Source organism: Girardinichthys multiradiatus, chromosome 22 (assembly GCF_021462225.1).
Source record: "Girardinichthys multiradiatus isolate DD_20200921_A chromosome 22, DD_fGirMul_XY1, whole genome shotgun sequence".
Classification (NCBI taxonomy): Eukaryota; Metazoa; Chordata; class Actinopteri; order Cyprinodontiformes; family Goodeidae; genus Girardinichthys; species Girardinichthys multiradiatus.
The window spans coordinates 40,372,923-40,386,440 of record NC_061814.1 but is presented as its reverse complement, the minus strand read 5'-3'; the positions used below and the strand labels follow the sequence as shown (position 1 = coordinate 40,386,440).

At 38.5% G+C, this 13,518-nt stretch overlaps 1 protein-coding gene across 2 annotated transcripts in view; it reads left to right on the top strand.

Moving 5' to 3' along the window:
* Nucleotides 1-1,671: 1,671 nt before the first annotated feature.
* ide (insulin-degrading enzyme) overlaps nucleotides 1,672-13,518 on the top strand; it is a 37,180-nt gene continuing 25,333 nt past the window's right edge. For both annotated transcript variants that reach the window (XM_047350921.1, XM_047350920.1), the window contains exons 1-10: nucleotides 1,672-1,826; nucleotides 3,858-4,042; nucleotides 4,490-4,697; nucleotides 6,415-6,584; nucleotides 8,014-8,136; nucleotides 10,334-10,446; nucleotides 10,664-10,826; nucleotides 11,664-11,756; nucleotides 12,492-12,583; nucleotides 13,051-13,131. In XM_047350921.1, coding sequence (XP_047206877.1) covers nucleotides 1,714-1,826; nucleotides 3,858-4,042; nucleotides 4,490-4,697; nucleotides 6,415-6,584; nucleotides 8,014-8,136; nucleotides 10,334-10,446; nucleotides 10,664-10,826; nucleotides 11,664-11,756; nucleotides 12,492-12,583; nucleotides 13,051-13,131 — 1,341 coding nt within the window. In that variant the 5' untranslated portion in view covers nucleotides 1,672-1,713. The remainder of the gene's footprint in view (nucleotides 1,827-3,857; nucleotides 4,043-4,489; nucleotides 4,698-6,414; nucleotides 6,585-8,013; nucleotides 8,137-10,333; nucleotides 10,447-10,663; nucleotides 10,827-11,663; nucleotides 11,757-12,491; nucleotides 12,584-13,050; nucleotides 13,132-13,518) is intronic.

Sequence of the window (13,518 nt, the reverse complement as noted above, 5' to 3'; positions counted from 1 at the left end):
GGAAAAGAATGTAGTATGCAACTGGCAAACTCTGGAACTACAAAGTATATTATTGTGATTTTATATGATGGACCAACACAAAGTAGCACATAATTGGGAAGTAAGACCCCCTATACATTGATACCCTAAATAAAATCCATGTCCAGAAGTCACCTAAATAGTAAATAGAGTCCAGGTGTGAATTATTTAATCTCAGAACAAATCCAACTGTTTTGTGAAGGCTCTAGAGGTCAGCATCATAAAAACTAAGGAACACAGCATTAAGGACAGACAGATAGGATATGAGAACAATATTCCATGCTTAACTCAATGCTATTTAGTGCAAAAACTGTTGAAGATTACAAGACGAATGTTCACTGAGACGTTGTGTTATTGACCCAGCACCATGTGCAATGAATTACATTCGTTTCAAGATAAGCAAAATTAATTGTTCACAATAATTAGCTAATCTCCATTCCTTTTTTCGGATGTTTTTATCTCAATAATTGATCATTGAAGGTAATTTCTGTGATTCAACATACAAGTGAAACTCCAAGATTCTGTAGATTTCGAGGATTTATTCATCTTAAGTTTAATAATTGTGGCTTACAACTAATGAAAACCCAAAATTCTGAATTATAAATCCAATATTGATTTTTAATAGAGGAATGTGGGCCTACTGAAAAGCATGTCCATGTACTGCACAGTGTGCATACTTGGTCTGTGGTCCTTTTGCATTAATAAATCCATCAGTGTGGCGTGGCATGGAGGCGATCAGCCTCTGCTGAGATGTTAAGGAAGCCCAGGTTGCTTTAACGGCTTAAACTAATTTACATTGTTGAACATGGTGTCTTTCATTTTCCTCTTGATGATGTAGATTCTCGCTGAAGTTTAGGTCCGGTCAGTTTGCTAGCCAATCGAGCACATTGATATCATGCTCATTAAAGCAGGTATTTTTAGTTTTGACAACGCAAGCAGTTGTCAAGTCCTGGTCAAACATGAACTCAGCATCTCTAAAAGGTTGTTCAGCAGAAGTAAGCATGAAGATGCCAACAGATGACAGCCTGGTTGCTTGTGCACCTTATTTTCCAGACTTTTCCCTTCCATTCAACTTTAGATTAAAATGCTGGAATGCATTACTTTCTAAAGACAATGGCCTTGTGTGAATCACCCTCCTTGTAGAGGTTGTACAGGTTGTCTGTTGAGTGGGTACAACATACTATTTCTCTATTAATTTTGTTGTTTGTAGGCTAATATTTAAATGTTGTGATAGACTTAATTGTGGCTTTTCGACATTCGTTTCATAATCAGGGAAATTAACTGAAATAAAGGTTTGAAATATATCGCTGTGTGTAATTACTCCATATTATACATAAAATTCACTTTTTTAAATTGAATTACAGAAATAAAATAGCTTTTCTACGATTTTCTAATTTTTTTGGATCCACATGTAAGTCTTGCATGACGTTGCTTGCGACTTGATGTAAATCTCCATGCAGACTGTTTAATCAATTTCAGAATCAATGACACAACACAATATTTTGATAAACTACAGATCGTTTGCTTCCTGGCAAATGTTTTAGCTTGGCTGTTTATGGTTATATGATCTCTATTGTTGTGTCTGAGCGCACGAATGAAATAATTTATCGCTTAACTGATGAGTTACGACACGAAATATCCGCTAGTTCTGAGCTCGACTAGACGTGACTGTTTAAAGATGGCGCCGTAAAGCCCATGATTTGTTTTCTACGGGTACAAAGTATGTTTAAGTGCATTAACCGAACAGCCCACATAACCAGATATCTCAAGTCAACAGGAAACAGCATCTGTGTCAACCAAGGTTTTAGGTAAGCGTCGCCGGTTCAAATACTTGAGGCTTTCGATAAAAAGTAACTTCTGCTCGTACACGACAAGACGCCGGAGCTACCGGAATAACGTTAGCTAGCGGAGCCGTTCAATCCGGTTTGGAGAATTGGCTAACCCGTTAGCCGCGTTGCTATGTTAAGATCCAGTTTTAACAATTAGAGCGATTGAGTCACATGATTAAACACGAAACTTCAGTTATTCATTTAACAAACCTAAACCAGGCTGCTAAAGTTGGTGATATTCTGGCGCTTGCTAACGTTTCCGGCACAGTTGTAACTAATCGAACAAGCTAATGCTAGCTTTCGTTTTGTGAGTTAGAGGTATAAGCAGGTTCTTTGGAGTTTCCACATCTAATCACAACTCTGCGTAGAACAGCTTTAGTCAGTTTTATGCATTTGTTTTGTCATATTATTATAATTTTAGATCGGTTAAATCATATTTGTACCCGCTCAGACGCGTTCAAACGGATGACTTGGTGGTTTAAATTGGCTATTTAATTTAGAACCTGTTCATTGCCCTAGATCTTAAATAAGGTCTGACGCCAAAATGTTCAAATGACACATTTCACATTTGGATGTGCTTTAAAATACATTTTAAATGATACCAGTAACATGTTTTTTTTTTTTTTTTTTTAAACTTAAACATTTACAGTAATAAAATCCCGAAAGGCCCTCAATTTACAAGTGAAAAGTGATCCAAAAACAGAATATTTATTAAAATTACTAAAGATTCTGTGTGTTTAAATGTTTTTTATTTAGCTTACTGAAAATATTCTGAATGTTTTCAGTGATCAGAATAGATGTTAATTAACTTGTAATAATTCTTTATTGTTTACAGCTGACATAAATCTTTCAGCAAATGCTCCTTGATGAATTATATACTATTTTCAGCATTTACAATAACTGTTTAATTGACGTGTAATGATCGTTTATTGAGCCTAAAGGGGCAACTGTGGCTCAGGTGGTAGGAGTCCCTCCAGTGGGTTGCTGGTTCGAACCCTCGCTCTGTCTGTCTCAGTGTTTGTGTCCTTGGGCAAGATACTTCACCCGCCTTTCCTGCTGATGGTCAGAGGGCCCGGTGGCGCCGATTGTATGGCGACCTACAGTGTAGCTCACCACTGTCGGTGTGTGAAAGGGTGGCTGACTGTAGTGTAAAGCGCTTTGGGGTCCTCGGACTTAATAAAGCACTATACAAGTACAGGTCATTTACCATTTAAATGTCAAAGTCATTTCTGTATGATAGAAGTTTTACATGTGAAAATTAGTGACCCACAACAAGAGCATTCTTTAAATAATTGCAAAAAAGAGTTTTTTATTGAAAGATGAAGAACCACCTTTATGTCACGTTGGAATCTAAATAATGTTCTCAAGCTTGTTTTACTTGATTTAAGGAATTGTATTTAAATTATTTATTTTAATCAATTAGACATTTCAAATAACTTGTGTTGTTTTTGGTTTTCAAACCATTTCACCTTAACATAGCCATTTTTGCTGATATGACATTAAACCTAAACTACTGCTACTCGTATGTATAATGTGACATATTCACCATTAAAAACAGAAAAATTCTCATTTGAAATGGTCAATTCTGAAATGAAGATACATATTTTCATTGTTCATGCCAGATTTTGCTCAGGCTACAGAGGCAGGTGCTCACATTGCAAATCTGTTGGTTTTCGTTTACAAGCGCTTGAAAATATTAACCGACAAACTATTTTGTTGATCCCAAAAATTCTATAATTTTCAGGTAAATCAATCAAGCTTATATCGCATGCAGGAATGGAAAACAAACATTAAGGAACATTTAATGGAGGTTCTTGTAAGACCAATAACAATAAAAAATCTTTTTGGAGAGGATGGAGAAGCCAGATGCACACTTATTGATTCTAACATCCACTTAAGTGCTTCCTTCTTGCTGCAGTTCTGCTTAGCTGACCATTTGGGATTTATTCAAGTTTAAAACTAAACTTGTGGAGGGCTGATAACTAATAAACAATCGTCGCTTCCCTGCAGGCCGGTGTCATCCTTACCTCTCAGAATGACCGAACCAGCTGTGAGCAGGGTGGTCACTGCTATAATTCGCTCTCCTGAAGACAAACGGGACTACAGGGGCCTGGAGTTCACCAATGGACTGAAGGCTATGCTCATAAGCGATCCCACTACAGACAAGTCATCAGCTGCTTTGGACGTGCACATAGGTAAAGGGTTTACTGTTATAATGAAAGCTGTGGCAATTTTTCGGCTTTCTTACTGCTTAGGATGATCTCCAGGGAACTGAGTATCTATGATGTCTGTAAAAAGTTCCCTTTTTCCACCTTTTCATTGGTTCGGTCAAATAAAGAGTAATACTTCATCAGATATGCAGTGAACTCTGACAGCAGAAATGTTTCATTTTGGTTGCTTGATTTGTGGAATACGCGGCTTATAAAGCATTTACCTGATGTGATAATTGTGATAGTTTTTTATGGTTTTATTCATGTATTGCTTGAAAAGCACACCTCCAGTAGTAGCTGTGTTCATAAACATACCGTGTTGTGCAGTGACCGTTTGTTGCTTTCACAGCCAACATTCTGCTTAGATTTGTCATTTTGTGAATGTATGGACTCAGTTAAACACTTGGCTTCTTATTTTTTGCGCTTTCACAGGTTCACTGTCAGACCCAGAGAATATCTCAGGCCTGGCGCACTTCTGTGAACACATGCTGTTTCTGGGAACCGAAAAGTACCCCAAGGAAAATGAATACAGCCAGTTCCTCAGCGAGCATGCAGGAAGCTCCAATGCCTTCACAAGCGGGGAGCACACCAACTATTACTTTGACGTGTCCCATGAGCACTTAGAAGGCGCTTTAGACAGGTACATATGTTTGTTCTATGTGGTTGGTCCAACCTGTGTTAAAGTCTTCACCGCTGACTGCATGTACAAGGTTATGGCTAAGCAGCTTTTTTTGTGCTGTACAGACCTTTGCCGAATCAAGACGCTGATATTTGTTTGCTAAGTGTTTGTTTTGTCACCAGCACTTAGTGTTTCACCTTTTAGCCCACGAGACAGGGTCCCTATGCAGTCTGGAGAAGTATGGAGTTTGATTTCAGTGTTTTTAAGGTCTGGAGATGTATGGAAAAAGAAAATAAAAGTATGGTAAAATATTTGAATTTCCAGACTTTATTCCATGTTCCACTGTCTAAATGTTGTTTCTTTTCTTCTAACCCTTCTTCCTTGTTCCCTTTCATTCTTTTATTGCTTATGCCCCTCCATTTCTTTTCTTCCTTGTGTCTCTTCCTCCTTTCTTCATTCTTTTGCTTTGTGCCTATTCATCTCTTTATTGTTCCCTTCCTTCTTCCCTTGTCTTTCTCTCTCTCTCTCCACATTCTTTCTTTAAAGCCTGTCTGCTGTAAGCAGTGCCAGTTTAACAGGTTGTGGTGGGAGTGCGTGACATTCCAGCACTACGCTGAGGAGACGCCCACTGTACAAATAACTGCCATAAATATGTTATTGTATTTGATATTTTTAAAATGAAGGTAAAGGACTGAAATCAGTGGAAAGCTGAGTCTGGAGGTTTTTCATTAGAAATGTGAGAACCTTGATGATTTGTTGTCTTCTGGGGACCAGACTGATCTCTGGAACCATCAGCTCTGTTTGTTTGTGAGACTTGAAACCTCGGGCACAGAGTGGAACTGATGTTCTCTGCCTTGCAGGAGGCTCAACTCAAATGCCACATGCTTGTTTGGAAAGGACAGCCAGACCTTAACCTATAGGGATAAGCTTACCTAATTAGAAATGAATGACAGTCTAGAGAGCACCTGCTGCTGACACATAGGCTCATTGTCCTGATGGTGAATTATCGAGGCCGTCTGGACTCTGCTGGTAGGAAAGGACCGCGCAGCAGGAGATGCAGTACTGATTATGTTGTTAGGATAATAAGACGGTGTACAAGGAAATGATCAATTTAGAAGAAATGTTTATCTGTTTTCATGTACATTTTATTAAAAAGTGTCGTGTCGAAAGCTTAGATCTTTCTCAATAATTAATGGCAAAGCCTTTATTGACACTACAGCAATCAAACAAATCTAATAAATGCTGACAAAGGTTTGCTTGTTTCTACTGGTATGTTGCCAATAAGCTGCAAGTCTTTGAGGTTAGAAAGCCTCTTTGCCTTCACCTTAATCTTTAGCTCCCTCAGAGGATTCAGGACATTATTATTATTATTACTCAGTCAAAGGAAACATGTTGGTAAAGTTTGAAGATGAATTCAAATCTAGATTTGCAATGAGGGTGAATCATTTTTAGATGAGTAGATTTAAACCGCATTGTGGCGAGCTCTGGAGTAACTCCGCATATTTTTGTTTCCTTATTTGCGTGGCAGTTGCTCTGACCTTGTGCTCATGGAAATGATTTATCATCGCTTTGAATATCCAGATGGCTCTGCTTTACACACTAATTACTGTTGGTTGCTGTGGATGTCCAGTGCTTTGTTTACAAACTCTTAACAATGTAAAAATGGAAAGCTGTGTCTGCTGGCGCTGTACGTCTGTGTTTTATTGCTGTATTCTCAATATGAACTCAATCTTTGTAGGTTTGCCCAGTTCTTTCTGTGCCCTCTGTTTGACGAGAGCTGTAAGGACCGGGAGGTGAATGCTGTGGACTCTGAACATGAGAAGAACCTGATGAATGATGCTTGGAGGCTTTTTCAGCTGGAGAAGGCCACCGGCAACCCCGACCACCCCTTCAGTAAATTTGGAACAGGTAGAAAGCCTCATCAGTTTCTTGCCTCAACTCATTTAGTAAGATGTCATGAAATCATCTGGTTCAGACTGTTTGGGTTTGAGGGATTAAGTTTGGGTTGTGATGGTGAAATGTTTAAGCTGTGTGTTTATCCATCTGGCGCTATAATGACATCAGGTCAAACACCATGGTGTTTAACCAACACACAGGGGTGTATCCAGGACATTGGCTACAACTGCTGCATTCTTTGTGTCAACCACTGCTGAACCAACACCAGAATCTTCTTATCAGAATCAGCTTTATTGCCAAGTTCGTACATACAAACATACAAACAAGGAATTTGACTCCGGTACACTTTGCTCTTTGGTTTTGTTTTTGCATTACAGAATATACATATTTACATTGTACAATATATACATACATAAATAAAAAGGTGTATTTGCAACATCTGTATGCTGTTGTTTTGTACTCTATTGAATGTTCATCAGAGAAACAGCCTGGGGGAAGAAACTGTCTCTGTGTCTGTCTCCTTAAAACTGTCTCCTTATCTGGGCTAAGGAGAAGAAAGAAATGGACTCCTGCTCAGTGGTCCAAAGTCCTCGTTTCAGATGAACGTAAAGTTTTCATTTCTAAGTCCACTGTGAAATTTCCACAAGCGCTGATTATTTGGGGTGCCATGCCATCTGCTCGTGTTGGTCCATTGGGTTTTAATCAAGTCCGAAGTCAATGCAGCCATTTTCCAGGAGATTTAAGATCGCTTTATGCTCCCCTTCTGCTGATCTTCTTTATGGAGATGCTGATTTCATTTTCCCGCAGGACCGGCCCAAAGTTGGTTCAATGACTATGGTGTTAGTGTGCTTGATTGGCCGGCAAACTGGTGTTCTCCAAACTCCACAGAGAGTCTAGAGAGTGGTGTCAAGACACCAGACCCAACAAGGCTGAAGGTCTCTATCAAAGCAACCTCGGCTTCCATAACACCTCAACAGAACCACAGGCTGATCGCCTCCATGCCACACTGCACTAATGCAGTTATTCATGCAAAAGGAACCCCAGCCAAGTAGAGGGCATAGAAATGAACAAACCTTTCAGAAGCCTGACATTGCTGTTTTAAAATAATCTTTGTTTATTGGTCTTTTATAATATTATAATCGTCTGAGACACTGAATTTGGGTTTTCATTATTTGTAAGCCATAATCATCAAAATTACAAGACATAAAGGTCTGAAATACTTAACCCTGTGTGTAATAAATCTTTATAGGAGTTTCATTTTCTGAAATGAGGGACAAAAAATTAAAATCCACCAACTGCTGCTAAAGTTGATTCTTCTGTCTTTTTGTAATTTATTAAAAGCTCCTTAGTACTTGCAGGTAAATATCATAAAGCTGCAAGATAAAATGATATTTTTTTCCTTAATTCTGATTCATTCTTGCGTTGCTTTATTGTTTTACAGGTAACAAATTAACACTTGAAACCAGACCATCTAAAGAAGGGATCGATATCCGTCAGGAGCTCCTGAAATTTCACTCTACATATTACTCTGCTAATCTAATGGGACTCTGCGTGTTAGGAAGAGGTAAGGAATAACTCAGGGGGGCCCAAGTCTGGTCCTGAAGAGCCTCCATCCTGCAGCTTTTAGATGATTGGTTACCAGGCGTCTGCAGAGCGGAATACTGATGAGGAATTCAGCCATTCGTTTCCGGTGTTGGAGCAGGGATGCATCTGAAAGTTGCAGGATTGCAGCTCTGGAGGAGTGGACTCAGGGCACCCCTGGAATAACTGTTTATCTGTCAGCATGTTCTCTCCTTTTAGAATCACGTTTTTAGGTAATGCAAATGCAGTTGTGCCACACAGGTGTTTTTATTTGAAAAAATATTATACACCTGTGTATAATATTACTCCATTAATATTACTATATAGTATAATTTACTAGCACCTTAAGTATTGGATCAGAGTATTATGACTGATGCAGAAAAGGGAACAAATACAAAGTAGAAAAAGTTGTTGGTGTATAATTGAACCTGAGAATTACTACTCCTCCTGTGTCCCCCTTCCTCCCCACCCACACACACACGGTCAAGTTAATATTATATCACATTTATTTCCTAAATAGCATAACGTAGATCACAGCAGTAGTCCTTTAAGGTCACCTTTCTTATGTAAAACACGTCTGTACTTTCATGAAACAAACCAAAAGATCTTATTTCCACAGCATAGTTATTTTTGCCTTTACGACTTTGCGCTCTCTGTATCACTCGCGGCTGAGCTTCTCCCTGATACGCTGAAATGCGTGCACAGGTGAGCACATACTACCACCAGTAGCCACCGACTGCGCAGGAAAAGTGTCGCAACCACCTGCAAAACAAGCTAAAGTACCTGCGTTTTTTAACGCCCCCAGAGTTCTACTAGGATTATTTAACCTGTATAAATAGAGGTTAAATAATAAAACATAAAAATGTCTCTCCTTTATCTGTTTGTCAGTTAGACAACATTCCTACACTGTAAACGGTAGAGCTAATTATTGTCAGGTCTGCAACCCATCAAACTGATGCAGAACAGAACCATAACACCTCTTAATGATGGCACCAGGAATACTTACCTTATTAATATCTACACTTGTTGCCTTCTTGTGTGCGTTCTGATCTTGCTTGAATAAAGTTTTAATTTGCCTTATCATTCTTCTTATCATTTTAACTTATGAACAAAATGTAAAAAAAAAAAAAAACTCCTGAACAACATTTCCTGAATCCGGTCAAAGTCCATGGTGATGGTGCATGCTATGCTACAGTGCAGTGAAAAAGTATTTGCCCTCCATTGAGAAGTACAAGAACAATTTCAGCACGACCTGGTCAAAAAGCCCCCATGTTAAATCATAAACCGACTGTGATTAACCACATTCTTTGGAAAGCTAAGTTTAATTTGACTAGCTAAACCCAGGCCTGCAAGAGCATGTTGATGATTTATCCAGGAGGTCACAGAAGAACCCAGAACAACATCTAAAGAACTGCAGACTTCACTTGCCTCAGTTAAGGTCAGAGTTCATGATTTAACAATGTGGAGGAGAAATGGCTTCCATGGTAGATTTCCAAGGTAAAAACCTCAGCTGAAAAAAAAACAACAAGGCCTGTCTCGCATGTGCTGCTGCGGGACTTGGACGACTTGGTGCATGTGATGGAACCATGACTTCTGCTCTCTACCAGAACATCCTGAAGGAGAATGTCCAGCTTTCAGTTTGATTAAGCTTTAAGCTCAAGTGCACTTGGGTTTGCTATAGGTTAATGATCTGAAGCACACCGGCAGGTCCACCTCTTGACTCGCTCGAAAAAACTAAATGGAGGTTTTTTCAGGGGCCTAGTCAAAGTCTGGACTTAATTGCAATTGAAAGGTTGGCTGAATAAAGCAATTCTGCAAAGAGTGGGCTTAAATCTGTCAACATCGATGTAAAAGAGTGTTTACAAACGCTTTCTGACAGTTGGGTTAGGGGGTGATTACTTTTCACAGGTTTCCAGGTTGGGTTGAATAGCTTTTTTCCCTTAAATAAAACCATCACTTAAATGCTGAACTTTGTATTTACTCAGAGTATCTTTATCTAAAACATATAAGTGTGACAAACCGCTAACATAGAAGACATTTGTAAGGGGAGAAATATTCTTCCTCAGCACTGTAAGGCTCCTGTTTCCACGGCGTCCATCATAAGTTTATAAAGCTCATAATAAGTAGGAGACTGGATCAGTCTGTTGAAATAATCCTTTCTTTTAACTTAATCAATCCAGAGTCTCTTGACGAATTGACGTCCATGGTGGAAAAGCTGTTTGGAGAAGTGGAAAACAAGAACGTCCCTGTCCCAGAATTCCCTGAACATCCATTTCAGGAAGAGCACCTAAAAGTGTGTCAATTATTTGGTTTCTTTGCTGCTGTACACTTGTTTTAACACATTTACTGCATTACTACTCTACTATCCATGCTTTATTTTCTTAATAAAATACATGAATATGAAGAACAGACCTTTCTGTTTTGTTTGCATGTTGAATGTCACATCATTATTACTGAAATGAAAATTGTCTTAAAAATCTCTTCTTTCCTTTTTGGTCTTTTTGTTACAGCAATTCTACAAAGTGGTTCCCATCAAAGACATTAGGAACCTATATGTGACTTTCCCCATCCCAGACCTACAGAAGTACTACAAGTCTAACCCAGGACATTATCTCGGACATCTGATCGGTCACGAAGGACCTGGTAGTTTGTTATCTGAGCTGAAATCTAAAGGTACGTAGAAAAAACATTGATCTACATTTATTTCTATGAAGCCCCAATTTTATTTTCTGTTAACGGTTTAAATTTAAGGTAAGTTGAGAAGTTTGCTTTCTGTTATGATGAAAAGAAGCGTAAACTCCCGACGGTGTTGTCAGTTCATTCTTAAAAGGAACTAGTTCTCGAAAACAGTTCACCACCTAAATATTCTTTGAGTTCACAGTTCCAACCTAAACCAGTTCTCCTTCATTTATCATAATGTATCTGAAATAAGGTATATGTAGCATGACGTCATTCACATATTAGCCTATTCATCTCCCCTTGCCTAGCATTCGTTTATTCTCTCCTGTTAGCTTTGCTTACATAAACTGTGTTTTATAATGGCTGCAAAATAACATAACAGCTGCTCTCATTCACAAATTTTAATAGCTTCCTCAACAGAAGAGAAAATTCTGACAGAAAAGTGTCCATTTAGACTGCGTTTGTAACTGCAGTCACTTTTAACTCTCTTATTACCATCAAAACTTGTCTTTTCTCCTTTCAAACTGTTTAACACAGTTGAAACCCACAGTAACACTGAATAACTGTCAAATACTCAGTCAGTCTTTGACAAAAGTCGTCACTCATTAAACTTTTTTTTTTTTTTTTGATAACTCTACAACCATAAAATAAAAATAAATTCAGGTCGTCTTTCTATAATTATGGTCATAAATGGGACCAATATGATGTTCCTCATTAACCCTGATTCTGTTTAAGCATCTTAGGCGTCTTTCAGTTTAGCTCAACTCATTCATGCACAACACTGACCGCCGTCTCGTCTGAAACAAGCCTGTTGTCATGATTTTTCTCCAGGCTGGGTGAACACACTTGTTGGAGGGCAGAAGGAAGGAGCCAAAGGATTCATGTTCTTTATCATCAACGTGGATCTGACAGAGGAGGGTCTCTGTGAGTAATATGAATTGGTATTGAATCATTGTGTTGTTTCATTGTGTGAATAATGGCAAACAACTAAACAGGACACTGTTACTTTGGGATCTTTAAGAGATCATTATGAAGATTTATGACAGATAAAAATAAATCAACTAGATGAAAACGTGTAATAAGTTTATTGTACCTCAGTAGTTTGAGGCAAAACGCTTTGTAGCAGTCCAGTGGTTCTACTTGGTTCTTATGGTACCAGTGTTTTTTAATGGCAGCAGTTCAAAAAGTTCACAGAGAGTTTCTTACAATGTTCAGAACCATGTTCCTGCTGCGACTCTGAAACAGATCACAGCCAGGGGGGGGCAGGGGTTGACCTTTTCAGCTCCCCTCACTATCTTCAGCAGGGACCTTCTTGTTGGCCGGATTGTAGCTGGAGCACCATGATGAGATGCAAAATGTCAATGCACTTTAAAACAGAGAAATAATAAATCAACCTTCAGTTGGTCTTTTCATTATTTTTATAAAACCTGATTTCTGTTCAGAAATTAAAGTTCAAATATTCCATCATTGCTGACAATCTTTTCTTAAATTTACTGCTTATTCTAAAGATCCAAGGACTATTGAATAATTTGCCTCTTGGAAGCCTGTTTAAGAAGCACTACACATACCTGCATGACCTCCACAGATGTCTGTAGGTGTGTTTACAGCATTTCCGAAAGAAAAAGAGTATTTTCATTTATGTCTGATCTGTCACTGCAGTGCACGTGGAGGACATCATCTTCCACATGTTCCAGTACATCCAGAAACTTCGCACCGAGGGTCCTCAAGAATGGGTGTTTGAAGAATGCAAGGTTATTCCTGCTTCCACATTATTTCACACACTGTCAGAGAGCACACTTTTTCCTTCCATTCAACTTTCCATTAATATGCTTTGAGTGCTTAGAGCCCTCTGAAGAACAAGCTTACTTAGCAATGACCTTTTGTGGCTTTAGCCTTATATTGTTTAGACAATAATATTTCGTTTTTAATAATCCTTTTTTTAATTTTCTTGCGTAATATTGTAATTTTTTGAAAACCTGAAATTGTGGCTATTTTTGTTTTTTTTTACTGTAAGCCATAATCACCAAAACTATTATTAATGAGAATAGTTTTTTTTTTTAATTTGTGGAGATTAACCTATATGCAGATGATCCTTCAGACGGCTATTTTCAGAAGATATGCAAACTGTACCGACATTATGTGCAGTGTTTACCATGCTATGCTGCATAGCTGTTTTTAACTTCTGTTGTTCCTTCCTTCTCTCTGTGTCCCTCTGCAGGATTTAAGCAAAGTAGCCTTCAGGTTCAAGGACAAGGAGCGACCCCGTGGCTACACCTCTAAAGTGGCAGGTTTACTCCATGTAGGTTCTCTTCTCCTCATGCGAAGTGTGTTTCCAGGGAGACTCGAGGCTGTATTTGCTTTCCTTGTATCGTCATGCTATAGATGCCTAACTTGCCACAAAGAATGACACTAATAGTGTAGGAGGAATGTTCTTTTTATTTTTTAGATTTATTTGTCAATATGTTGCGGACTACCTGCTTTTTTGATGCCATATTCTATAATTAAATGTCCCATTTAGGAAAATGTATTAAACCTACAAAGAGAATATAACAGCATAGGTATTATTAAAAACAAGTTATTTTATTTAAAAGTCATATTACTAAACAGATTTTGTTTAGCTGGACTGAAGGCAAAAATGGCTGTTAGGGTTATAAAGGTTGCCGACCCCTGACCTAGACTAGGGCAG